At 55.0% G+C, this 27,713-nt stretch overlaps 1 protein-coding gene and 1 pseudogene across 1 annotated transcript; one reads left to right on the top strand and one right to left on the bottom strand.

The window, feature by feature from the left end:
• Positions 1-1,728: 1,728 nt before the first annotated feature.
• Positions 1,729-13,729, bottom strand: LOC144335571 (uncharacterized; annotated as a pseudogene).
• Positions 13,730-13,783: 54 nt separating this feature from the next.
• Positions 13,784-26,714, top strand: LOC144335570 (uncharacterized). The gene is made up of 8 exons (XM_077971062.1): positions 13,784-13,879; positions 15,817-15,888; positions 16,193-16,361; positions 16,595-16,784; positions 16,939-17,001; positions 19,152-19,266; positions 19,350-20,304; positions 26,579-26,714. Exons 1-8 carry the CDS (start codon positions 13,784-13,786, stop codon positions 26,590-26,592), a joined length of 1,674 nt encoding a protein of 557 aa, XP_077827188.1. The 3' UTR covers positions 26,593-26,714.
• The last annotated feature ends 999 nt before the right edge of the window (positions 26,715-27,713 follow it).

Genomic DNA, 27,713 nt, shown 5'->3' with positions numbered 1-27,713 from the left:
GTTGGCTCTGGTTCTTTGGAGAACCCCGGCTAATACACACCCAAGATGGAGAAGGGCTTCTATGACCAAGGGACACAAACAGGAACCTACCGAGCAGAGTTCCTCATCACAGCCCTTGTGCGTTTCTTTAGGGATACCGTAACAAAGTTCCCCAATCGGGCAGCTTAAAGCAACACCAGCGCATTCTCTCACAGTCTGGGAAACCAAGGCCTGGAATCAAGGCATGGGCAGGATTGGCTCCTTCTGAAAGCTCTGAGGGAAAATCCTTCCAGCACCTCTTCCCAGCTGCTGGGGGCTGCAGCAATGCCGCCCGTGTATCTGTGTCTAGACTCCCTCCGCCTCGATCTTCTGAGGACACCTGTCATTGGATTTAGGACCCACCCAACTCCAAGATAATCTCAGCTCAATGTCATTAATGAATGACATTTACAAAGATTATTTTTCCAAAGAAGGTTCCTTTCATAGGATCTGGGTGGACACATCTTTTGGGTGCCACCATTCAACAAGCCCCAAACCAGAAATAACCCAAATGTTCATCAGTGGGAGGCTGGGTCAGCGTGCTGTGGTTTATTCCTACAATGGAATACAATTCAGCAACAAAGAGGAACCACCGATGCCCGCGGCGACTCAGACGAATCTCCCAGGCATGACGCTGAACTGGAGCAGTAAGACAGGACCGAGGCCTGAGGAAGGTGAAGCGACACACGTGAGCTGGCTCAGTATTTGTTGGTTTGGTTTTTTCCAGATGGAGTTTCGTTCTTATTGCCCAGGCTGAAGTGCAATGGCGTGGTCTCGGCTCACTGCAACCTCTGCCTCCCCGGTTCAAGCAAATCTTCTGCCTCGGCCACCCAAGTGGCTGGGATTACAGGTACCCGCTACCACATCCAGCTAATTTTTTGTATCTTTAGTAGAGACGGGGTTTCTCCATGTTGGTCAGGCTGGTCTCAAACTCCTGACCTCAGGTGATCCACCCACCTTGGTCTCCCAAAGTACTGGGATTAGAGGTGTGAGCCACTGCACCGGGCTCGGGCCTTTTTTTTTTTTTAAAGAGAGAGTTTGCTCTGTCACCCAGGCTGGAGTGCAGGTGGCATGATCTCGGCTCACTGCAGCCTCCACCTCCCGGGTTCAAGCAATTTTCCCACCTCAGCCTCCCAAGTAGCTGGGATTACAGGCACCCGCCACCATGCCTGACTAATTTTTGTATTTTTAGTAGATACAGGGTTTCACCATGTTGGCCAGGCTGATCTCGAACTCCTGATCCCAGGTGATCCACCCGCCCCGGCTTCCCAAAGTACTGGGATTACAGGTGTGAGCCACCGCGCCCGGCCGAGACTCTTTTGATGTCAGAAAAAATGCCGAATGCCAGAATCTGGGCTCCTGGTGTGTGGGCGGCTCCACATCGGGCTTTGGCACGTATGTTGAGGGGTCTGCCTTGGCCCCTCCCTTCCTGGGCCCAAGCAGATGGGGTAGCAGGCGGGGAGGGGCCTCAGTTGTCCAGGTGGGCCTTCTGGCCCACCCTACTCTCCCCTCCACACAGGATGGGGTGTCCTGCGGGGTGAGGGAGCCTCAGGGCTCCCACGCAGTCTGAACGCTGGAGCTTGGGCCCCACCGCACTGGGTCTCCTCCCCAGGGCGCAACAGGCCTCACATCATAGGGCATCCCCACCCTACCTCCCCCTCAACCCCACTCAGGCCAGGCTCTGCCTAGGCCCCTTGGGGCTGCAGTTTCTCAGGAAACAGCACTGCCCAGAGCGCCTCCCCCACAGCAGCCACTGCCCGCCCCGCCCTGGGCATCACTCCTTGCAGCCTGACAGGTGCATGCGGGTGGCAGCATGGCAGCAGGCTCCCTGTGCAGTGTGCTTCCTGCCAGGGAACTCGCTGGTCTCCTGCTGGCATCACACATCCCTGACCCTCCCTGAGGGTCCTCCCAGGTTTCTCAGGCCTGGGGCAGGGGGCAGAGCAGCAGGAGACAGAAGTGGTGATCCACCAGGCAAGGGGCTGGGCTGGCGAAGGCACCCCCTGGGATCCCTGGGATCCCTGGACAGGCTGGGGCCAGGAATGGAAGAGGCTCAGGGCGGGTGCTGGGGCACAGCCCGGGAGCTGGAGGAGAAGCAGGTGGGGAGAGAGCAGAGCCCCACTGAAGGGAGCCACAGTGAGCCCCAGGCACAGATGGGACAGGCCTTGAGTCCTCTTTGGCCAGGAGACTTCCAGGAGGAATGGTGAGAATGCAGGGGTGGGCTGCCAGGAGCCTGAGGAGCCCGTCCACATCTGCCAGGCACCGTCTGTACGAGAGGCCAGCTTCCAGCGTGGCTGAGGTCCCAGGTCCCTCCGTGCCCAGCAATGCCTGTGTCCCAGACAGCACAGGTTGCTGCCTCCTTCTCACCAGCAGGACCTGCTGAGCATCTGAGCTGCCTGGGGTGTCACAGGTGAGCCAGCAGTGACAGGTGGGAGGTGATGTGTCATGGGTGAGCTAGTGGTGGCGGGTGGGAGGTGCTGAGCCAGTCCTGGGTGACATATGGGTGGATGGGAGATGTCCCACGCCACACTGTGGTTTTTTTGTGGGTTTTTTTTTTTTTTTTTTTTGAGATGGAGTCTCGCTCTGTCGCCCAGGCTGGAGTGCAGTGGCCGGATCTCAGCTCACTGCAAGCTCCGCCTCCCGGGTCTACGCCATTCTCCTGCCTCAGCCTCCCGAGTAGCTGGGACTACAGGCGCCCGCCACCTCGCCCGGCTAGTTTTTTGTATTTTTTAGTAGAGACGGGGTTTCACCATGTTAGCCAGGATAGTCTCGATCTCCTGACCTCGTGATCCACCCGTCTCGGCCTCCCAAAGTGCTGGGATTACAGGCTTGAGCCACCGCGCCCGGCCCACACTGTGGTTTTTTTGTGGGTTTTTTTTTTTTTTTTTTTTTTTTTTGAGATGGAGTCTCGCTGTGTCATCCAGGCTGGAGTGCAGTGGCAAGATCTTGGCTCACTGCAAACTCCGCCTCCTGGGTTCACGCCATTCTCCTGCCTCAGCCTCCTGAGAAGCTGGGACTACAGGTGCCCACCACCATGCCCCGCTAATGTGCTGGACTACAATTGCAGTATTGGTGTGAATGCATGTAACTTTTCTTTTCTTTTCTTTTTTTCTGAGATGGAGTCTTACTGTGTCACTCAGGCTACAGTGCAATGGCACAATCTCAGCTCACTGCCACCTCCGCCTCCCGGGTTTAAGCGATTCTCCTGCCTCAGTCTCCTGAGTAGCTGGGATTATAGGCATGCGCCACCACGCCCAGCTAATTTTTGTATTTTTAGTAGAGATGGAGTTTCACCACGTTGGCCAGGCTGGTCTCAAAATCCTGACCTTGTGATCCGCCTGCCTTGGCCTCCCAAAGTGCTGGGATTACAGGCGTGAGCCACCGCGCCCGGTCTCGCTCTCTCTCTCTCTCTTTTTTGTTAAGGGTCTCACTCTTGTTGCCCATGCTGGGGTGCAGTGATCAAGGCTCACTGTAACCTCGAACTCTTGGGCTCAACTGATCCTCTCTCCTCAGCCTCCTGAGTAGCTTGGACTACAAGCATGCGCCACCATGCACGGCTTCATGCTTTTTCATACAGTAAATGAATATAGCGAGGTAGAGGGGTGTGTGTTTGTGTGTGTGTGTGCAGTTCCCAGCTCTGCCTGTCAGAAGGGCCCGGAAACAATGAAGTCCCAGTAGTCATGTGCACACCCAATGCCCTGCCCAGATCTCAGTTCCGTTTCCCACTAACAGGAACAGAGGTTCTTTGGAGCGAAGGCTACATCCAGGGCTGGGGCAGGGAATGTTTGAGATGAGCCTGGGATATCCTGTTGTGCCAGGAAGTCAGGAAGCACTCAAGGAAACAGGCCGGGCGTGGTGGCTCATGCCTGTAATCCCAGCACTTTGGGAGGCCAAGGTAGGAAGATTGCTTGAGCCCAGGAGTTTCAGAACAGCCTAGCCAACATGGCAAAACCCCGTCTCTACAAACAGACACGCAAAAAAATTAGCCAGGAATGGTCTGTATTAGTCTGTTATTATGCTGCTAATAAAGACATACCTGAGTCTGGGTAATTTATACAGGAAAGAGGTTTAATGGACTCACAGTTCCACATGGCTGGGGAGGCCTCATAATCATGGTGGAAGGCGAAGGAGGAGCAAAGTCACGTCTTCCATGGAGGCAGACAGAGCGTGTGCAGGGGAACTCCCCTTTATAGAACCATCAGATCGGCCGGGCGCGGTGACTCACGCCTGTAATCCCAGCAGTTTGGGAGGCCGAGGTGGGCGGATCACAAGGTCAGGAGATGGAGACCATCCTGGCTAACACGGTGAAATCCCGTCTCTACTAAAAAATACAAAAAGTTAGCCGTGGCCGGGCGAGGTGGCTCAAGCTTGTAATCCCAGCACTTTGGGAGGCCGAGACGGGCGGATCACGAGGTCAGGAGATCGAGACCATCCTGGCTAACACGGTGAAACCCCTCTCTACTAAAAAATACAAAAAAAAAAAAACTAGCCGGGCGAGGTGGCCGGCGCCTGTAGTCCCAGCTACTCGGGAGGCTGAGGCAGGAGAATGGCATGAACCCAGGAGGCAGAGCTTGCAGTGAGCCAAGATCGTGCCACTGCACTCCAGTCTGGGCGGCAGAGCGAGACTCCATCTCAAAAAAAAAACCATCACATCCCGTGAGACTTATTTACTACCTCATGAAGACAGCACGGGAAAGACCCACTCCCATGATGCAATTTCCGCCCCCTGGGCCCCTCCCACCACACAGGGGAATTATGGGAGCAACAATTCAAGACAAGATTTGCATGGGGACACAGCCACACCATATCAGTGTCACATGTCTGTGGTCCCACATGCTCAGGAAGCTGAATAGGAAGATCACTAGAGCTGGGACAGTCGAGGCTGCAATGAGCCAAGATTGCACCACTGCACTCCAGCCCAGGCAACAGAGTGAGACCATCTCAAAATAAAGATGGAGATGTGTCAAAAGGTAAGAGATGGCTCAAGGGGCTTCCCTCCGGCCAAACCTAGGACAATTTATATATAAATGGGGGGTGCAGCAGAAGGAATAATGGAATTATAAAACTTCCATTTGGCATGGCTGGGCATGGTGGCTTACACCTGTAATCCCAGCACTTTTGGAGGCTGAGGCAGGTAGGATCATCTGAGGTCAGGAGTTTGAGACCAGCCTGGCCAACATGGTGACACCCTGTCTCTACTAAAAATACAAAAAATTAGCTAGACATGGTGGCATGCACCTGTAATCCCAGCTACTTAGGAGGCTGAGGCAGGAGAATCACCTGAACCCAGGAGGCAGAGGTTGCAGTGAGCTGAGATTACACCACTGTACTCCAGTCTGGGCAACAAAAGTGAAACTCTGTCTCAAAAAAAAAAAAAAAAAAAAAAAAAGTAGGCCAGGCATGGTGGCTCATGCCTGTATTCCTGGCACTTGGGGAGGCAGAGGTGGGCAGATCATAAGATCAGGAGTTTGAGACCAGCCTGGCCAGCATGGTGAAACCCTGTCTCTACAAAAAATACAAAAAATTAACCAGGCATAGTGGCACACCCCTGTAGTCCCATCTACTCAGGAGGCTGAGGCAGGAGAATCGCTTGAACCCGGCAGGTGGAAGTTGCAGTGAGCTGAGATCACGCCACTGCACTCCAGCCTGGGCAAAAGAGCAAGACAAAAAAAAAGAAAGAGAACTTCCATTTGGCAACCAGCATATTAATTGATTCAGGGAAGCGTGAACTCCAGCACTTAAAACTACTGGTGAAAGGCCGGTGGAAGCAGGCAATCCGTGTAGCCTCAAATCTCCTCACACAGCATTTACTCTTTACTACTTGTTAATTAGTAAGTACAAAGTAAATTCATTAACTGTACAGTGAAGGAACCTGGCAGATATCACCTTAGCCAGATAATAAACTGTACTATCACCAGGGTGGAACAAGTCCCAGCATATCATCGTGTGGCTCATGACACACTGCACCGAGGAGAACACCATCACTTCTGTGCTGCACCTGCCCAAACTGCAGAAATGGTATCCAATCATCAGGAAGCCCTAGACAAACCCAAACTCAGAGATATTTTACAAAGTAACCAGTCTGTACTGTTCAAAAATACCACAGTCATGAAATACAAAGAAAGACAAATTCAAAAAATAAAAATGGATCATGTTTTACATTAGATTTTCAAAGAGTGGTCCTCTTGCTCTCTGACCTCACTGGCCTGCCTTATCAGTCAACAGTGACATTCAAGAGTTCCCAGTCCAGGCCGGCGTGGTGGCTCACGCCTGTCATCCCAGCACTCTGGGAGGCCGAGGCAGGTGGATCACCTGAGGTCAGGAGTTCAAGACCAGCCTGGCCAACATGGTGAAACCCTGTCTGTACTAAAAATACAAAAATTAGGCCGGGCGCGGTGGCTCAAGCCTGTAATCCCAGCACTTTGGGAGGCCGAGGCGGGCGGATCACAAGGTCAGGAGATCGAGACCACAGTGAAACCCCGTCTCTACTAAAAATACAAAAAAAAAAATTAGCCGGGTGCGGTGGCGGGCGCCTGTAGTCCCAGCTACTCAGGAGGCTGAGGCAGGAGAATGGCGGGAACCCGGGAGGCGGAGCTTGCAGTGAGCCAAGATCGCGCCACTGCACTCCAGCCTGGGCAACAGCGTGAGACTCCGTCTCAAAAAAAAAAAAAAAAAAAAAAAAAAAAAAAACAAAAATTAGCCACACATGGTGGTGCATGCCTGTAATCCCAGCATTTTGAGAGGATGAGACAGGCGAGTCACTGGAAGCCAGGAGTTCAAGACCAGCCTGGGCAACATGGTGAAACCTCATCTCTACTAAAAATACAGATTAAATACAAAATACAGATTAAATACCAAAATACAAATTATAGGTGATGGGTGGCTATAATCCCAGCTACTCGGAAAGCTGAGGCAGGAGAGTCATTTGAACTCAGGAGGCAGAGGTTGCATTGAGCCAAGATCACGCCAATGCACTCCAGCCTGGGCAACAGAGTGAGATTCCATCTTTAAGAAAAAAAAAAAAAGAGTCCCTGCTCCAGCCCTCAGTGGTCTTAGGGAAGGGCCAGTGAGCCCCCAAACCCTGCCACCTGTGTCACCTTGCAGTGAGAGCCTGAGCAGGCCTCTAAGCCTTCTGGCCTCAGTTTGCCTACCGGCTAGACACACTCCCCTTGCCCTCCCCACCAGACTCCAAGCAGCCAACTCCAACTGTCAGACTCAAATGTGGAACAAAACCCTTACAGGACAAGCCACAGAGAAAGCTGTGAATTCCTCATTGAAGGAGGCGAAAGAAACACACTACAAACTACCACGGGGGCCTGGATTGGATCTGGACCCATAAAAGATGTCACTGGGGCCGCCCGTGAAATTCTCCTGGGTCTGTGGTTCATGGTGATGTCATGCCAATATCTGGATCTGGCCCTGGTTGCGATGGTCTGCTGTGGTTAAGGGGAGACACGGCGCTTTCCCTGTTTGAGGAAACATGCCCTCCAGTGATAAGGAACAATGGGCATTAAGTCTGCAACTTACTCTCAAATGGGTCAAAAAAACAGGGAGAGAGGACCAGACGTGGTGGCTCACGCCTATAATCCCAGCACTTTGGGAGGCCAAGGCAAGCGGATCACGAGGTCCGGAGATCGAGACCATCCTGGCTAACACAGTGAAACTCCATCTCTAGTAAAAATACAAAAAATTAGATGGGGGTGGTGGTGGGTGCCTGTCCTCCCAGCTACTTGGGAGGCTGAGGCAGGAGAATCACTTGAACCTGGGAGGTGGAGCTTGCAGTGAGCCGAGATCATGCCGCTGTACTCCAGCCTGGGCAACAGAGCAAGACTTCATCTCAAAAAAAAAAAAAAATTTTTTTTTTTTGACCATCTGGGCCTGGTGGCGTTGTTTTTTGTTTTGTTTTGTTTTGTTTTTTTGACAGTCTCACTCTGTCGCCCAGGCTGGAGTGCGGTGGCACAATCTTGACTCACTGCAAGCTCCGCCTCCCAGGTTCAAGCGATTCTCCTGCCTCAGCCTCTCGAGTAGCTGGGACTACAGGCAGGTGCCACCGTGCCCGGCTAATTTTTTGTATTTTTAGTAGAGACGGGGTTTCACCATGTCAGCCAGGATGGTCTTGATCTCCTGACCTCGTGATCCACCCACCTTTGCCTCCCAAAATGCTAGGATTACAGGCATGAGCCACCGGGCCCGGCTGACCAGGCTGGTCTCGAACTCCTGGCCTCAAGCAGTCCTCCTGCCCTCCCAAAGTGCTAGGAGGGATTATAGGCGTGAGCCACTGCACCTGGCTCTTACTCTTAATTTCTAAGTGATTTCATTATAGTCAAAGAATGTGAACTGTATGGTTTCTGCTTGTAACCTATTGAGATTTCTTTTGTGGTCCAATAAATGTTTAATTCTGGGGACTGACTTATGTGTGAAAATAATATAGTCTCTGTTCAATGATTATAAAGTTCCATTATATAGATCCATTAGATCATTTGTTATTTGTGCTTTTCTTTTCTTTTTCTTTTTCTTTTGAGATGGAGTCTCGCTCTGTCACCCAGGCTGGAGTGCAGTGGCACAATCTTGGCTCACTGCAAGCTCCGCCTCCTGGGTTCCCGCCATTCTCCTGCCTCAACCTCCTGAGTAGTTGGAACTACAGGCACCCGCCACCATGCCCAGCTAATTTTTTTGTATTTTTTAGTAGAGACGGGGTTTCACCATGTTAGTCAGGATGGTCTCGATCTCCTGACCTCGTGATCTGTCTGCCTCGGCCTCCCAAAGTGCTGGGATTACAGGCGTGAGCCACTGCGCCCGGCCTATTTGTGCTTTTCAAATCTATTATATCCCTAATTGCTTTGGGTCCGCTTGTGTCTCAATTTCTGAGACTAAATGTGGATTTATTAATATGTGTGCTTCTATGATTTTTTGCTCTCTCTGTTTTGAAGATATGTTGGTTGGTCCATGGTAGTTCACAACTGGTGTGGCAGACTCTAAGAAAGAGGCTCGTCACCTACTCCCACCCTTCTCTTTGCCTTCCTCTTCTCAAGGGAAATGCCCAGATTCCTGGTCTCCCTCACAGATAGGGTTGTCCATATGACCTGGTTCTGGCCAAGGAGATGTAGGTAGAAAGAGAGAAGCTTTGTGGGGATGGCCTGTTGCTTCAGCTCTTCCTTCTTCTGGAACAGGATATCTTGACTGGGGGGCAGCAACCATCCCCCAACCACAAGGACAGAAGCCAAAAACCACCAAGAGACAGAACCCTTATCTGAGATGATGTCACAGGTGGCTGCATTCACCTTGGACTTCTACCCTCTTTCACTGCACTGCAGTAGGACAAACCCGTGCGCTGGGAAGTTTCCTGTCATTTGTAGCTGGATGGTTATAGAAGCATCTGATCCAGCTGGCATATCTCTGCGAGGGTTGTAGCGGAAATCATATGGGTTTCTACCCATCCCATATTGGTGGTCTTTATTTCTTTGTGTCTTTTATTAATATTATGATATCTGTTTCTTTTTTTGCTAGCATTTGTCTGTTTTATTGAAGGATAATAAACATATATCAAAGTACACCTATTTTCTTTTTTTTTTTTTTTTTTTTGAGACGGAGTCTCGCTCTGTCGCCCAGGCTGGAGTGCAGTGGCGCGATCTCGGCTCACTGCAAGCTCCGCCTCCCGGGTTCACGCCATTCTCCTGCCTCAGCCTCCCGAGTAGCTGGGACTACAGGCGCCCACAACCGCGCCCGGCTAGTTTTTTGTATTTTTAGTAGAGACGGGGTTTCACCGTGGTCTCGATCTCCTGACCTTGTGATCCGCCCGCCTCGGCCTCCCAAAGTGCTGGGATTACAGGCGTGAGCCACCGCGCCCGGCCCAAAGTACACCTATTTTCAATGTACTGTCCTACGAATGCTCACATAATGAACACACCCATGCAGCCTACACCCGGGTCAAAAAACAGAACCTTTGTGTGGGGTGACTTTTTCTCTCTTTCCAGTTTCAGTGTTTCTGCATTATCTTCTTCTGGGAGGTGTGTGCGGGTCACAGAGCCTCTGCCTCAAACGGACCTCTATGATCAAGAAGCAGAACGTTTCACACGACTGAGATGGGCAGGTGCAGGGGCAGCACTCAGAGGCCCCAGCGCCTCCCAGTCCCGAGTCCTTCCACTTCTCAGCTCTGACTCAGGACAGGAGCAAGTCAGTTGGCAGGCACTGTGGTAGGGGCAGGTGTCCCATTTACACCCAGGGGATCCAGAGGAAGGGAGAGCGTCTCCCCCAGCAGCCCTGGGGCACACTGCCCTTGTGTCCAGCGTGCAATTCTTGCCCCACATCCACCCAGCCCGGCTGTGACCATGGTCACCATAATTGGCTCGGACCCCTCTTGGCACTGATGAAGTCGGTGGACCCCATCTCAAAAGCGTTTTTAAAATAAAGTATATAGGATTATAAAGAGAACCAATTACACTGAAATAATAAATGTATATGAGTTTGCATATATATATATTTTTTTCTTTTCTTGCTTTCTTTCTTAATTTCTTTTTTGAGACAAGGTCTTGCTCTGTTGCCCAGGCTGGAGTGCAGTGGCACAATCATGGCTCACTGCAGCCTTGAACTCCTGGCCTCAAGCAATCCTGCCTCAACCTCCTAAGTAGCTGGGACCACAGGCATGCACCACCATGCCTAGCTAATTTTTAAATTTTTTGTAGAGATGCAAGGCCTCCCCATGTTGCCCAGCTGGTCTTGAATTCCTGGACTCAAGCAATCCTATTTCCTAAGCCTCCCAAAACACTGGGATTACAGCATGAGCCAGCACGCCCCGCCCCTGCATATATTTTTTATACTTGTACACATTAATGCATATTAATTATACATATTAATGCATCACAAAAGTTCTGGTACATGCAGTACATGTGTTTATGATGAACAGAAACAGTATTTTAAGATATCTGGGCCGGGCGCGGTGGCTCAAGCCTGTAATCCCAGCACTTTGGGAGGCCGAGACGGGCGGATCACGAGGTCAGGAGATCGAGACCATCCTGGCTAACACCGTGAAACCCCGTCTCTACTAAAAATACAAAAAACTAGCCGGGCGAGGTGGCGGGTGCCTGTAGTCCCAGCTACTCCGGAGGCTGAGGCAGGAGAATGGCGTAAACCCGGGAGGCGGAGCTTGCAGTGAGCCGAGATCCGGCCACTGCACTCCAGCCCGGGCTACAGAGCAAGACTCCGTCTCAAAAAAAAAAAAAAAAAAAAAAAAAAGATATCTGTGGCCGGGTGTGGTGGCTGATGCCTGTAATCCCAGCACTTCGAAGGCCAAGGCAGGTGGATTACTTGAGATCAGGAGTTTAAGACCAGCGTGGCTGGCCAGGCGCGGTGGCTCACGTCTGTAACCCCAGCACTTTGGGAGGCCGAGGCGGATGGACCATGAGGTCAGGAGATCAAGAGCATCCTGGCCAACATGGTAAAATCCCATCTGTACTAAAAATACAAAAATAAGCCAGAAGTGGTGGCGTGCGCCTACAGTCCCAGCTCCTTGGGAGGCTGAGGCAGCAGAATCACTTAAACCCGGGAGGCAGAGGGTGCAATGAGCCAAGATGGCACCACTGCACTCCAGCCTGGGTGACAAAGCAAGACTCCGTCTCAAAAAAATGATATCTGCAACGATCACAGCATGATTGGAGTCATTTTAGTTATTTCAGTTACGTTGTACATTCATCTCTGAAGGGAATGTCAAATTTTAGTTAGAGATCAGTGAAAATGAATAATGAGTTGGGGTTGATTAGCAAAAAAAAAAAAAAAAAAAGAAAAGTGGGACGGGGTGTGGTGGCTCACACCTGTAATCCCAGCACCTTGGGAGGTCAAGAAGGGAGGATCACTTGAGGCCAGGAGTTTCAGACCAGCCTGGACAACACAGCAAGACCTCATCTCTACACAGCAAACACGAAAAATTAGTTGGGTGTAGTGGCTCAAACCCTCTGGTCCCAGCTACTTGGGAGGCTGAAGTGGGAGGATTGCTTGACCCTGGGAGGTTGAGGCTGCAATGAGCTGTGATCCTGCTGCTGTACTCCCTGCCTCAAAAAACTCCACAAAACCAAACAAGCCCCCCCAAAAAAATTTTTTTTTAATTTTTTGAGACGGAGTCTTGCTCTGTTACCCAGGCTGGAAGTGCCATGGCGCGATCTCTGCTCACCAAAACCTCCGCCTCCTGGGTTCAAGTGATACTTCTTCTGCCCCAGCCTCCCGAGTAGCTGGGACTACAGGTGCGCAGCACCACACCTGGCTCATTTTTGTATTTTTTAGCTGAGATGGGTTTTTACCATGCTGGCCAGGCTGGGTCTCTAACTCCTGACTTCATGATCCGCCCGCCTTGGCCTCCCAAAATGCTGAGGTTACAGGTGTGAGCCACGGTGCCCGGCCCTCCAAATAATTTTTAAAAGATGATAATGTCCTATTCAAGTCCACGTACCCTGTGGCTCCCCCATGAACTTCCTGCCTGCGGTCTTTCTGTGGGGTTAGGGACACTGGGCCGAGGCCAGCACCTGGGGCGGGCAGTGGTTGGGGTTGGTGGTTGGGGTTGGCCTCAGTGACAGTGCACGTGTGGATTGTGAATTTTTATCTAACCCGTGCGTATCTGTTGTTTCACGCATGACTGTGATTTGTTCACATTTGTTGAGATGACCGCATGGGGCCTCCTCCTGGCACTTGGCTCTGGGGTTTCAGTTGCCACATTTTCTTACTGTTCCTGTCCGCCTGACAGCCCCCATTTCCTGCTTTTGTTAGATTCATCAAGTCTTCTTTGTTCCATGTTTTTCTCTCTTTTTTTTTTTTGAGACGGAGTCTTGCTCTTGTTGCCCAGGCTGGAGTGCAGTGGCGCCATCTTGGCTCACCGCAACCTCTCCTGTGTTCAAGTGATTCTCCTGCCTCAGTCTCCTGAGCAGCTGGGATTACAGACGCATATCACTACGCTCGGCTAATTTTTGTATTTTTAGTAGAGGCGAGGTTTCACCGTTGGCCAAACTGGTCTCGAACTCCTGACCTCAGGTGACCCGCCCACCTAGGCTTCCCAAAGTGCTGGGATTATAGGCATGAGCCACCATGCCCGGCCTGTCCCATTGTTTTCTTCTAATGGTTTGGAAGATTTACATATTTCTATTCATCTAGTGGTGACGTTAATTTTTTTTTTTTTTTTTTTTTTTTGAGATGGAGTTTTGCTCTTGTCCAGGCCGGAGTGTAGTGGCACAGTCTTGGTTCACTGCAACCTCCACCTCCTCAGTTCAAATTATTCTCTTGCCTCAGCCTCCCAAGTAGCTGGGATTACAGGTGTCTGACACCATGCCCAGCTAATTTTTGTATTTTTTAGTAGAGATGAGCTTTCACCATCTTGGCCAGGCTGGTCTCAAACTCCTGACCTCAGGTGATCCACCCACCTCAGGCTCCCAAAGTGCTGGGATTACAGGCATGAGCCACCACACCCAGCCGGTTATTTTAAATGTTTAACATGTGCACTATATTTCTCTCTTCCTAACCCCATCCAGAGTTCCTCAGTCGTACATGATCCCCTCTGAAAAGACACGGCCGCTGTGCGGTTTTCTCTCCCTCCTCCTCCCCTCCCACGGCCCGTGCTGGCATCATCCAGAGCCTCCTTGCAGACAGTTGTGTTTCCAGCATGAAGCCCCTCGATGGCCCATGTATCCTTCATCTCCCTCTTGGACTTGTGTTTTGTTTTGCTAGGGTACCTCATCTAGTAATGATTTCAGATAGTACTTGTTGGAAAGAAACTCTCTGAGCACTTGGCATGACCGAAAACAGTGTTTGTTCTTCCTCCCCACTGAATGGCTGTTGGGCCTGGCATCGAATTAGAGCCTCCAAATTTTCCCTCCGAGCCGTGAAGGTGCCCCCTCCACAGTGTCTGAATCCCAGCTTGCCAATGTGTGATGTCAGATGAAGATGTTTTTCCTCTCTCCTTCCCCTCCTCTTCTTTCTTCTTTCTTCCTTCTTCCTCCTCCTCCACCTCTTCTTCTTCCTCTTCCTGCTCCTTCTCCTCTACTTCTTCTTCATTTTGTTGTTGTTGTTGTTTGTTTAAACTCACAGGTTTTTTCCCCACTTGACACTTTTCTCTTTTTTCCCCGTGTTCCAAAACGTCAAGTGTCTTTTCGGCTCTGGGCAGTTTTGTGTCTTGGTTTCCGTTAACATTCTCTCCCTCCCGTTCCCTCTCCCCTGGAATTCCGTTTCAGTGGATGGAGAAAACTCTGGGCCTGTTTTCCATGTTTCTGAACTTTTCCTTCACACGTTCTAACCTTTCTGCCCTGTGACCTGTGTTCCACTGAATTATCTGGCTGGACCTCCCAGCCCACTCACTCGGGCTCAACTGAGGCCCATCGATTTGAGGATTTCCTGTTTCAATGCCCCATGTTTTAATTTCCCAAGATATCCAGTGGACTTTTGGGAAGTCTTCCTAAGTCTTATTTTTATTTATTTTTTATATTTTTTGAGGCAGAGTCTTGGTTTGTCATCCAGGCTGGAGTGCAATGACGCAATCTTGGCTCACTACAACCTCTGCCTCCCGGGTTCAAGTGATTCTCCTGCCTCAGCCTCTCGACTAGCTGGGATTACAGGCACCCGCCACCACGCCCAGCTCATTTTTGTATTTTTAGTAGAGATGGGGGTTTCACCATGTTGGTCAAGCTGGTCTCAAATGCCTGACCTCAAGCAATCCACTCACCTTGGCCTCCCAAAGTGCTGGGATTACAGGCGCGAGCCACTGTGCCCGGCCCCAAAGCTTATTTTTATTTGTTCACATGAATGTGGTTTTGTTGGTTATTGTTTCTGAATCTTCTGTAAATTTTTGAATAATACCTAAAATTATAAGGAAAAAAGCAAAAATCTGAGTTCATGTCCCTAGATTCTTTTTTGAAAGAGTAAAATATCTTTCTCTTCTCTCTGAAGCTATTACTGGTGTTGTTTTTGAACGCTGTGTGTTCCAAGACTCTTGCTCAGTGCAAGTTACACAACTGCAGCAAACAGACCCCAAACATAGCTGCCCACGCCAGCCAGCGGCTAATCTATCCCTGACCTGCCTGAGCAAATGCTCCTGCGGGGTGGGGCCTGGGTGGGCCCCAGGCTGGAGGCTGCCCTGTCATCTTGCACATTTGCCTTCTACAATCTCTCTGATGTCCCCATTCCAGCCATCAGAAGGGGGAACCCTAAAAGCCTCCTGGAAGGTTCACATACTCCTGAAACTGGCGCACGTTGCTTCTGCCAGATTCTGTTGGACACCACCAGTTACTCAGCCACACCTCCTGCAAGGGAGCCTGGGAGTGCAGAGCAGCCAGGGGCCCCGTGAGAAGGGGTAACGGCTTCTGTTGGACAGCCGGACGGCAGCCAGCCAGCCCTTGGCCTCCAGACATCTGTGAGACCCACCCTTCCTTCCACACCTCGGGTTAGAGAAAGTCACCATCGTCTCCAGGGAGCAGACCCAGCCCAAAGCCTGCCTGTCTAGGATGGGCGGAGCCTTTCCGTGGGTCCAACTGACAGATGATTCATTAAAGCCATCTGCTCCCCTCCCCCGCAACCCGAGCCTTCATCTGATCTTTGCCGCAGGCCTGCACACTTTTGTTGGACTGAGCTGCCTGAGTGACAGGCCTTGAACAGCCACCATCTTTTCTCCTACTGTTTGAGGCATAAACCGTGGCTCTTTCAGCCTGGGAGTCTCATCTTTCTGGGATAACTCTAATTGCAAACCAGCCCTCACTTTCTGGAAAGAGTGGCCAAGCTACAGGGAAGGGGCGCCTCGCACTAACCTTCTGGCTCTTTCCTCCCCCTTCCCAGCGTTCCCAAGCCTTTGCCTCGGCACACCAAGGGACGTGTGGCGTCATCTCCAATTCACCACATCCGTTTCCCGTATCCCCAGTCCAACCACCGAGCCAGCACCCTGTGTACTGACTTCTGTGTGATTCGGGGCAGGCATATCAGTCGGCTATTGCCACAACAATGCTGCATAACGAGGACCTCAAAGCTTGGCGGCCGATTCTCACGCTCACAGGGCTAGGGCCGACGTCCACCCGGCCGAGCCCCTGGCCTCCGGGTTCTGGGATGTGGGCCGGGCTGAGGTCCACCCAGGTTTCTCGCTTCTCCTTGGAGCCCCCGTCAGTGTCTGCATTCTCCATCCTTCTCCATTCTTCTCTGGGGCACGGCCTGCTTGTAGTGGGTCCCTGGCAAGCAGGAAGACCAGGCCGCCCTTGCTGGCACATTCCAAGCCTTTGCCCACTTTGAATCTGCTACCTTCCTACTGGCCAGAGCGCATCACTCGCCAAGTCCAAAGTCAAGGGAGGAGAGCCCACCCACCACCCAGAGGCCACGGCAAGAAGACGGAGGTAAAATTCTGCTACAGGGGAGTGAAAAACCAATGATGAAATCGCTAATTGTAAGTTAAACTGCTCTAAGGCATAGACTGGTGTAAATGCCTAAACAAAAGAGAAGTGGATTTCTCTCTTGACAACCATGGCAGGGTTTCAGTTTGACAATGGCCAGTCATTCAGGGCCCCAGGCTGAGGGTGACTCTGTTGTCCTCCAGCAAAGCTTCCTGTGTCACCCTGGTTGTTGCCAGGCCCTGGGAAAGGGAAAGTGAACAGAGGGCCTTTTGGACCAGTCACAGGAGAGGCACACGTCACTGCTGTCACCTCCACTGCAGGTGGCCACCCGGGCACACCCCTTGCCAGGGAACCTGGCGGATTCAGTCTAGCCCAGGCCCAGGACGAGGGGCACCCAATCTCGCTGGACAGCGCGGCTCTCCACTGGTTAGTTTGCTCGTGTTAGTTCTTTGGTTTGTGGTGCGTCCTCGGGGTTGGTGATCCCAGCTTTGTGAGGGATCCCTGCTTGTCCATCAGCACGTGGTCAGGCACCTCAACTGTGGCTGACGGCTTGGGGCCCATGACTCCCCGCTCCCTCTAGGTGTTATTCCACAACGGGATCTCTTCTCTGTCCACCGCCTGTGCTGAGTGTACTCAGCCAAGAGTGAGGCTGCCCTCCCACAGACACCCCCAGCCATCCCCCTACAACTGTCCCAGGGCCCCTCGGCTCCCCTGGGAGCTGCCGTCACCTGCCAGCAGGTTTCATTTCTGGGCACCAAGGCTGTCGTTTCTTCCCTCCAGCCAGAGCAATGTCCCCCACCCCTGTCTCCCCACGACTCCTCCAGATTTCTGGGCCACGGAGGGCACCCTTCTTATCCCTCCTGGTTATAATAGACTTACAAGTTTTTTTGTTTTTGTTTTTTTTGAGACAGAGTTTCACTCTTGTTGTTGCCCAGGCTGGAGTGCAATGGCACAATCTCGGCTCACCACAATCTCCGCCCCCTCAGTTCAAGCAATTCTCCTGCCTCAGCCTCCTGAGTAGTTGGGACTACAGGCATGCGCCACCACGCCTGGCTAATTTTGTATTTTTAGTGGAGATGGGGTTTCTCCATGTCGGTCAGGCTGGTCTTGAACTCCTGACCTCAGGTGATCTGCCTGCCTGGGACTCCCAAAGTGCTGGGATGACAGGCGTGAGCCACTGCGCCTGGCCTCAGTTTTTTTTTTTTTTTTTTTTGTCATCTCCAGGGACTGGAAATAGGAGAGGAGGGTGTCAGGAGGAACTGTATGGAGGGCTACCTTGATTAAATCCCTCCTCAGCCTCTAAACCTATCCAGGTCTCTGGACTTGGCTGCTTAATCCCTGGGAGCCACACCATTAAGGTCATATTGATCTGGGTCTGTGGGCTGCAACCAGGGCTGGAGGAGGTCAGGATGCTAGGAAGTCCTGCCTGCGTCCCCCAGACCCCGGGGCTGCTGTGGACCTCAGGGGACACAGAGAGTGCCTGCCTCAGAATTCCAGTGACCCCTAGAGTGGGGAACCCCAGGGTGGAGCCTTAAAAGTTGCTGTCGGCCGGGCGCGGTGGCTCAAGCCTGTAATCCTAGCACTTTGGGAGGCCGAGACGGGCGGATCACGAGGTCAGGAGATCGAGACCATCCTGGCTAACATGGTGAAACCCCGTCTCTACTAAAAATACAAGAAAATTAGCCGGGCGAGGTGGCGGGCGCCTGTAGTCCCAGCTACTCGGGAGGCTGAGGCAGGAGAATGGCGTGAACCCGGGGGGGCGGAGCTTGCAGTGAGCCGGGATCGCGCCACTGCACTCCAGCCTGGGGCACAGAGCAAGACTCCGTCTCAAAAAAAAAAAAAAAAAAAAAAAAAAAAAAAAAAAGTTGCTGTCTAGTGGCTTTGGCAACAGCAGTTGAGTTGGATGGTAGCTTTGGTGACAACAGTGCCAGGGACATAAGGACTGAGAAGGCCCAGGCTGGCCCGGCAGGACTCCAGCAGGTCCTGGGATGTTTGTGACAAGACTGTGTTCCCTGGTGCTGGCTCCTCTGCCATGCTGTGCCTTATTTATGCCCAGGGCTCCACTTACTCTGCAGGGATGGACTGGACCCTGCAGGGAGAGGCCCTTTGAAATCTCACAGTCAGGGCCTGCTTTGCTCCTGTTTGTATTCTGGTTTGTGATTTCACTTGGACAAGATTTAGAAACTTAGGAAAATGTGAAAAGCACGTTCCCTGAGGCCTAGGACCACTGACACCCACGTGTGCCTCCTTCTCAGGGAATTAAGACTGTGTCTGTTACTTTTAAAGAAGATGCAGGACACAGCGGACTAAAGTCCTCCACCTCGAAGCAGACAACCCCCTTCACATGTTTCTGTTACAGAGAAGGCGACACTCACCAGCTCTTTGGCATCCCAAAGACAGTTTTGTCACTTTTTCCCTTGCCATGGTGAAGGCAATCAGGGATAGCAAGATAAGAAGGTCCAGGCATTCTCCGCCCCTGCTGCCCTACAGGGCCGGACTGAGGGCACAGGAGGCCCTTCCTTCATCCCCTGCTCCAGGGGAGATGTGCGCTCCAGCCTGGAAGAAGACCCCCTTTGGGGAGGGCGGAGGGCACAGGCCACGCTGCCTGGCTGTGCTCCCCTCCAGATCTCAGTCCCTGGGCCCTGCTGAGGGTGTCCTGGCATTTCCCCTCAATGTGACCCAGCTCAGGCGACAGGGGTCACTCCCCCATTCGGGGTGAGCCTGGGGCAGCGGACGCCAATCTCACGAACCCTGTCCGGGCTCGGGGCCTGGGACGCATTCCCTGGACTCCAGGATCCCTTTGTACGGAGTCACAGAACACAGTGTTATCGCTCGTCCGAGCACAGGCACCCTCCTTCCTTCCCGGGGCCTGCGTCGCCTGCACGTCTCTGCAGATCCTCGCGGAAACGTGCACAGCAGGGCTCTGAACCGAACCCAGGCTGCTCTGAGCCGAACCCTCTCCGGCCCCGGGGCTGACCACGTCCATTCAAGCCGCCGTCCCGCTCCCCGCAGCCTCGACGCGGGGTCACCTTCTCCCACCTCCCTCCCGACTCGGGCGCTTCTCCCGACAGCGGAGGGAGGGTCGGAAACCCACAACAAGGCGGCGGGATCCTGGTGGCTGTAGCTGGGCGTCCGGGGAGCACCCGCGGGCGCCACAGTCTCCAATCTCAGCGCACAGATCCCGGCCGCCTGCAGCGCCTCCCGCCAGCCACGCCCCCCAGGCCGCCCATTGGCCAAGCCTCCCGCGCCTCCGCGCGATCCCATTGGCCTGCGCCGGCGGCTCAGACAAAGGGACCGGCCGCGGCGGGCGGTGATTGGGCGGGGTTGGGGGGCGGGTCGGGCGAGAGCGCGGGTCGGGCGCGAGCCGCGAGCTGGGGAGGCGGGGAGCGCGGCCCGGGGGGAGGGGCGCGGCGTTTCGGACCCGGGGCCGGGAGTTGCTGGTGTGCGGCGTGGCTCGGGCGCCTTCCCTCGCGGGGGCGGGGCGGTTCCACGTGGGTGGGGCTGGGCGCCCCGGAGGGCGGTGGCCGCGGGGCGCGGGGCGCTGGGATCCCGCCCGCTCCTCCGCCCGCCTTCTCCGCCCTGCACCCCTCCCGCCCCAGGGCTCCTGCCCGGACGGCGGCCGCCGCCGCCTCGTCTTCCCCGAGGGCTCCGCGTCCGTCTCCACATCGCGGCTGGGAACGTGGGAACGCGAGAACTCGAACCCAGAAGGACGTGCCCGAGCCAGGACCAGCCGCGGGGACCCTCTGGCAGGGAAGAGGACTCGGGCCCTGGCGGTCGAAGACGGACGCAGCTCCCGGAAAGGCGAGCCGGGTCTCCGGCTCCTGGAGCTTCGGTGCGTCGCCAGGGAGGGAGGGACTGGCCGTGGGGCGAGCAGCCGGGCGGGGAGTGGCTTCTGGGGGCCTTCGCCAGCGGAGGGCCCGCGAGGCCGCCCTCGGAGCGCCGCCAGGTACGTGCGTTTTCCTTGTTTCCCGCGCTCCCAGTGCGCACTCTCGGTAGGGAACGAATAAAATCCCGGTTGGTGTGTAAGAGCCTTTCGCTGCAAACGTGTCTTTCTGCGGGGTTCGGGGGGCCGCCGAACACGGGGTAGACCCCGGCCCAAGGTATTCCTGCAGCTTCCACCCGGGACCCTTTTCCACCCTCACCGTGGGCTCGGAGCGGGTGCCAGTTTGGAAATGCTTGTCCCTTTTCTGCAGCTCCGATTGAATTCGCCCGGGAGGAGGTGCGCCCTGCTTCGGCCTCAGAGCTGGAATGACCGGGCTTTGTTCTCCGCAGCCCTCCCCAACCCGTCCTCCTGGAAAATCCGGATTTTCCAGGGATGCTCAGTTTTGAGGGGGTTATGTTCGGAGGAAGCTTGGGTTGGGAAAACCCGATATTGGCCCCAGTCTGGTGGGCAGCTCCCCTTGTCTTGGAGCAGCCCCTCCTAGCCCCCGGAGCCCCGGACTTTGACGGTTAGAAGACGCCCATGGGTTTTGCAGGTATTCTGCGGGGTCCGGGGAGGCCGGGTAGCCTGAGCGGGCTCCTTCCCCTCCCCCATGCGCACGTCAAACAAAAGAATCTTCTAACAGTTTTGGGGACAGAACTCTTCGGAATGTGAGCCTGTAGTCCTCCCCGCCCCCCTTCCCAGGAAGGACAGGAGTCTTACAACAAAGGCAAGGCTGCGGTTGAAGCGGGCTGAAGGGAAGGAGCGCTGTTATTTTGGGGTATTTGATGAAAGAGAAACTCACTTTCTGCTCCCAAAATTAGAGGCAGCTGAGTCAGAGCTCTCCCTACTTTCTTAACTGATTAATGGGGTTTCACACGATGTTTGCATTTGGGGTGACTGGGTTTGAAGACTTTCAGAAGTGGGAAAGATCCTGCCTGTGTGGGAGATTGGAAAGCTGGCCTCCACCCGGTGGGGGATAGAACTGGAGTGAAATGGATTCCTGGCCATTTTGCGGAAGATTGGAAATTTAAGGATTTGACGGGGCGGGGGTGATTTTGTGTCCTTTTCTCTCCCCTCTCCCCCCTCCCCAATTTAGAACAAAGGGCGGAGGCGAAGGAGGCACGAGATGGGCAGTGGGCTCGGAAGCCGGAGTCTAAAGAAGAACGTTATAAAAATCTGTCACTTCCCAGTCCCCGCGCACTCCCAAATAGCTCATCAGAGTTTGGGTGGGGACAAAGTCAATCCCCGCCTAGAGTCGGGTTTGGTACCCATGGCCTGGTTTTCGGCCCGGGCGTCGGGAGCCCCGGGGAACCTCCCCCAGCTCGTCCCAAGTCGCGGTTTCCGAGCTGGGGAGAGAAGGGCTCTGGGGGCAAGAGGGGTCGGGGCACAGCGCGCAGTTTCTCCTGCCGCCTTCGAGGACCGAGACTCGGGGTTCGCAGCGCCCTGGCTGCGCGAATCTCCTCGCTCCCCCCTCCCCCCCGCCCCACGAAAGACGCTCGGAGTGCACACCCGCCTGCACCAAAGCCAGGGATCTCATTTCTCTCAAAATAAAACTCAACAAGCCATAAAGGCTCCTGATTCCAGTGGAAAAGGCGCCGCAGATTTATGGTCCCTCCAAATCCCCACACTCTAATTATCCCTGTTTTTAGTTTACTTATGGGTGGTGACCAATAAAATGATTTTCCATTTTGAATTTTTTTTCAACATGCAAAATGCAAGCTTTGCTTCCCTCTTACCCGCTTGGACGGATCTTTTCCGTGCGGGAAGCAAAGAAATCCCGTTTCCCTCGGCCTTGTCGGCCCAGGGCTGAGCTGCTGCCTCCGGTTGAGCGAACCGGGCCTGCCGCAGCACCCCCCAGCACCGCCGCCCCGCATACCCTTAATTGCAATTTAAGGGAGAATATTCTTTCAGTCCTCTCTTCGTCCAAGGGCATTTCCAGGAACCCCTCCCTAGAAGTCCTGCCGTGGGCCTAGCGGCTGGAAGAGTCACCCCGCAGAGCGGGTCCCCGACAGCCCCATCCCGGTCACCTTTCCAACTGCGCCCTCCTGGGCACCGCACTGGGCGCGAGCCTGGGGCGCCCAGGGGCCCCCACGGAGGAGGAAGGTCGCCGGACCGAGCCCTCGCCACCGCTTGGCGCCCCCATCCCCCATCCTCCTCCCTTTGTTCCCCTTTCCGGATGCCGACTTGGAGATGGCAGGAGAAAAAATAACTAGATGGAAATCAAAGATTAGCCTGGGTGCGCGGGCGGCCTCCGCCGGGCCGGGCCATGCTCGGCCCGCGCCTCATAAATCTTCTTCGCGACTTGACAACAGCCGCGGCCTCGCTTCCCTGGGAACTTAGGAACGTATCGATCCTCCTCACTGTCCGTGCAACTCCCCTCTTCGGGAGCGAGAGCTGAGAGTCCCTGGTGACCCCGACTTCTGGCCAGCGCAGAACGCCCCCGGCCCCAGCCAGGGTATCATGCACAGGAGTGGAGGGGAAGGGGCCCAACCCTCACCCAAGAAAGCTCAGCAAATACCCACACCCCGTGGGTTAAACCAAACACATAATATTAGGGGCCGCATCTCCCCTCCTCCATGCCGCCTGAGAAGGGGCGGAGGGGAGGACGAAGAAGGGTGAGGGGCGGATTAACCCCTCCCTAGCGACTTCTTTGTTTGGCCCGGCTATTGCTGAGCCGAGTGAGGCCCCCAGGAGCCAGCAAGGGGCTCCCGAGGCGGCCCCCGGCCCCGGCTCGGCCCAGGTGTGCGGGCCACGCTGGGGCGCGGGTTCGCCGCCGAGCCACGAGACCCCCGCGCCTCCGGCTGACGTCCGGGCGCCCGGAGTCTGACGGCCCACGTGCGATCCACCCGGGAGCTGCGCCCCAGACGCCTCCTGGAGCGGGGGAGAACCTGAAGGAGGTCGTGGCGCGTTTAGATGTTTTAAAAACTCCAATTAATTGGGAAAATAGGGCGCTTCCAAACGCGGAGAAGACGTCCGGGGGTGGGGAAGGATGTCTTTTAAAAATTATATCCCCTTGTTGTGGCGGTTGTTTTTGACCTTTCCTACTATTAAAAGAAATGTTGCCACGTTTAATTTTTGTTGCCATGAGATATGGAGGGGGTAGCCCAGCATTTTGAAGTAATTTGATAAGCCTTCAAGTAGTAAATCCGAAAGGGAGGCCGGCGGCCCAGGTATAGTTTCTTTATAACCTGAATTTACAATGAAAGCATTCTTCTTTATGGATATAATAGATTAGATTTCACAACTTAATTCACCGGAATGGCTCCGTTTAAGGGAGCTCCGGCTGATTTTATTACGCCAAGCCAAATTGGATGTTTGTGGTCTTAACGAAAAGCGATCGTGACATAAAATATATAATTTTTAAAGTAAAAAACCAGCGGGTTGGACCCTGTCCCCTCCCCTATCCTTGCTCCTTACTCCCAAACCCCCAGTTTGGGAAATGCGGAGAATTATTTTTGTGTGTTAGTTTCTACCGGGGAGACAGGCGCTCACGCGGGGCGGGGCTGGGCTCCTTCCCCGGCGGGCCAGAGGCCTCGCCGGCCAGTGCGCACGCGGCGCCGGTTCCCGGCCAAGGCTCGGGCCCGCTCCGCTGGCTCGTGTGAAACGTCGACATTCCCAGCGCAGGATCCGGGGTCTCGGGGGCACCCATGAGGCCCGAAGCCTCTGCCCGCCAGCGGCGACCGGACAGCTCCCCCGGGCGCGCAGAGTAGAGGAAGCGCCCTCGAAAGCCCCCGCACGCGTTCACGAGCCGGCCCTGCGCGGGCTCAGCGGCAGCCGCGGCGGGACACCCGGCAGGGGTCTTCGGCGCTACTTTGTGCCAAACGACTGCGCTCCCGGAGACCCGGGCATGGCCGGCGGCAGCAGCTAGAGCGGGACCCAGCGCCCACCGCGTCCTCCACCGGGGCCCTTTTCGGCCCCTCGGCGAGTGCGGCCGGTGGGGAATGGGCGTCGGCGCGAGGAATTCCCCGGCCCGGGCGACACCCGCCTCTGAGCGGGCCCTCCCCACGTCGCCACCCGCCAGGCCGACGGAGGACCAAGGCGGGAACGGGGGTCTCAGCGGCCCATTCTGCTGTCACTTCTGACCTATTCTCCAGCAACGGCGGCGTCAACCCCCGCCCCCGGCTTTTTTGCGAGGTTTGTTGAAGACGGATTTAGCCCCCGCAGAGTTGGGGAAGGACGGACGGACAGAAGGCCCAGCGCGGCCCACCCCTTCCCCTGGTCGTCTCCCGGCGGGCGGGAGCCGCAGCAACAGCCTCGGGGAGCGGGGCCTGGCCCAAGACCCCCTTCGCGACATCGGTAGCCAGGCGTGGCCGGAGGGACCGCGGCTGCTCCACGTGGCTCCCGCCTGCCGCCACCCCGCGCGGGGAGGACACGTGCGTGCGGTGAGTGGCCGGCGGGCTGAGGGGACGCGCCTGAAATTAAATCTTCCCAGTGCCTGACCTTGTTTTTTCCTCGGCCCCGATAACGGCAGCAGCTGTTTTTTCCAGAATCCCTGCTGCTGGGGGAGGGGCGATATTATTATTATTTTTGGTTGTCACAACCTCCTGGAAAAATTCCCTGGCCTCAGAAAGTGTAACAATGGCCCGGCGGAGTTCTGGAGGAAGCGCCCCCTCCCCCTGCTTTCTCCAGGGATACTTCTGCCCTCGAGCTGCAGTGGGGACCTCCTCCCCTGCTCTGGCCCTACAGCCCCCTCCCCGGCCTTCAGAGCCTTACAGCAGGCTCCTAAGTATGTGGCCTTGGGGTCCTGCTGGCCCCTTCTGCCTGCCGTGCCTACCGTCCCTGCCCCTGGTCACACCTGGGGAGTGAACTGGGGAGAAGCTGATAGTCTCCAGCATGAATGAGGCTTGGGGGGCACGAGGCAGAGGCCTGGACACCCCACCCACCCGGAGCCCTCCCTGGTGACCCTCACCCAGTGCTTCCTTTAACACACCACCGCACGCTGGACGCAGTGGCTCATGCCTGTAATCCCAGCACTTTGGGAGGCCGAGGAGGGCGGATCACTAGGTCAGAAGTTTGAGACCAGCCTGGACAATATGGTGAAACCCCATCTCTACTAAAAATACAAAAACTAGGGCTGGGCGCAGTTGCTCACGCCTGTAATCTCAGCACTTTGGGAGGCCAAGGCGGGCGGATCACGAGGTCAGGAGATGGAGACCATCCTGGCTAACAAGGTAAAACCCATCTCCACTAAAAATACAAAAAATTAGCCGGGCGTGGTGGCGGGCGCCTGTAGTCCCAGCTACTTGGGAGGCTGAGGCAGGAGAATGACTTCAACCCGGGAGGCGGAGGTTGCAGTGAGCTGAGATCACACCACTGCACTCAAGCCTGGGCGACAAAGGGAGACTCCATCTGGGGAAAAAAAAAAAAACACACACACACACCACTGCCCAGCCCTATTTGGAAGACTTGCCTCCTCCCCAGGAATTCTGCTGTGTTTGCTTTTGGGGTCAGCGCTGGCCCAGAAGCAGTTAAAGATTAACCGGCCCTGGGGTAGAAGCCCTGGGGTAGAAGAGGGGGTTGAGGAGGGGGAGGGGAAGGGGCTCCAGCACAAGTGGTGCCCAATTCCTGGGCCCCTCCCTGGCGGCCAGGCGACTGCTGGGCTCTGCACACCGCCCATCCCCCCAGTGCTGCTGACCCCGCTCCAGCCTGCCCCCACCTGGCAGGCTGTGCAGTGGGTTCAGGTGGGAAGCAGTTGCTGGGCCCACCTGTCTGGAAAGGGCAACTGGGGAGCCCTGACTGCTTAGCACAGCTTCTGGCTCACACATCCCTGCAGAGTGTGGGTGCTTGGTGTGGAAAGAGGACGGACCTCTGCCCTCCTGGCCCTTCCTCCAGTGGGAGGAGAAGCCCAGGAAAGAGGCTGAACCCAGGAAGGGCTCTGGGCAGCCTGGTCAGCCAGTCCTATAGTGTGTGGCTGGTCTTGGCCTCCTGTTCTGCTTCCCTGTCACAGGGGTCCAGGGTGTGTGCACGTGCATGTGTGCGCTCGTGTGTGTAGACTGCTAGGGGCCCTCATACAGCCAATCCTGTGCCTGCATCTCCTTCTCCTGCGTGGGCCCTCCTTGGTCAGGAAGGGGAGGCAGGAGGGTCTCAGCCCCTACCTCATTCCACCCCAGTGGGAGTGGCCTCTTCATGTCCAGTTGGTCCCAGGATCCGCTACCCCATCATCAGTGTCGTGGTCATTGCAGGGCAGTGGCTCCTCCCAGCGGAGAGCTCCAGGACCCGCCCTGCCCTGTGGGCAGCAGGGCCCTCTCCCAAGCCCCTCATCCTGCCCATAAACGTATTTACACTTGTATTACCCCAGGTACGTGGCTGTGACAATGGCATCCCCAGCCTGCATAGAGGACAGGAATTGAACTTTAGTCTCCAGGCAATTAAGGTGCAGGGACTATACTTTATTAATGGTTGTTATGCAATAAAAAACAATACAATGGCCCCTATTTGTAGTTTTTAAATGCAATTTGTTTTAATTTACGTTTCTGAGTACTTCTGGGGCTTGATGGGGGCTGTTGGGACATTGCTGGAGGGGCTGGGCCACAGTGCCTCCATTAGGAGGCACCGGAGATGAGGTGAGCCTGGGGTAGTGGGAAGTGCCGGGGACGTGGAGGGCACAGCCATGGCCTTACTCTGGCAGAAGACAAATGTTCTGGCTGCCTTTTAAAAAGCCGTGGCCAGGCCGGGCGCAGTGGCTCAAGCCTGTAATCCCAGCACTTTGGGAGGCCGAGACGGGCGGATCACGAGGTCAGGAGATCGAGACCATCCTGGCTAACACAGTGAAACCCCGTCTCTACTAAAAAATACAAAAAACTAGCTGGGCGAGGTGGCGGGCGTCTGTAGTCCCAGCTACTCGGGAGGCTGAGGCAGAGAATGGTGTAAACCCGGGAGGCGGAGTTTGCAGTGAGCTGAGATCCGGCCACTGCACTCCAGCGCGGGCGACAGACCGAGACTCCGTCTCAAAAAAAAATAAAAATAAAAATAAAAAGCCGTGGCCGTGCCCATTCTGTCCCTGGCCACTACAGAGTGGGCCTGGGGAAACATTCCGGAGCCTGACATCCGGAAGCCTGCTAGGCAGGGCCATTTCCCGGGGATGCTGTGACCTTGGGTACGGTGGCTCCCCTCACTCCCTGCACCCCCACAGGCATCTGGACAGGTCCCTTGGGTCCAAAAGCAGCTGGCCCAGTGTCTCTGGCCCCCTCTTCAGGAGCCCTGCCTTGGATCTGGCCACAGAGGAAGCAGCCTTGTTGTGTGGGGATTGGTTATTTATTCTACCCTTGGGAGAGTCCAGTGTCCCTCCTGGCGCTGTCTGCCCAGCCAGGGCCCCGTAGTCAGTGCCAAGGCCTGAGGACCCAGAAACCTCTCCAGGTGGGTCCCCTTGGCTTCCTTCTGCACCTGGCATCTGCCTCCCCGAGGCTGCACACCCACTGTGCAGAGGCTGCTTG

The sequence above is a fragment of the Macaca mulatta genome, chromosome 16 (assembly GCF_049350105.2).
Source record: "Macaca mulatta isolate MMU2019108-1 chromosome 16, T2T-MMU8v2.0, whole genome shotgun sequence".
Taxonomy (NCBI): domain Eukaryota; kingdom Metazoa; phylum Chordata; class Mammalia; order Primates; family Cercopithecidae; genus Macaca; species Macaca mulatta.
This window is presented reverse-complemented; position numbering and strand designations above follow the sequence as displayed.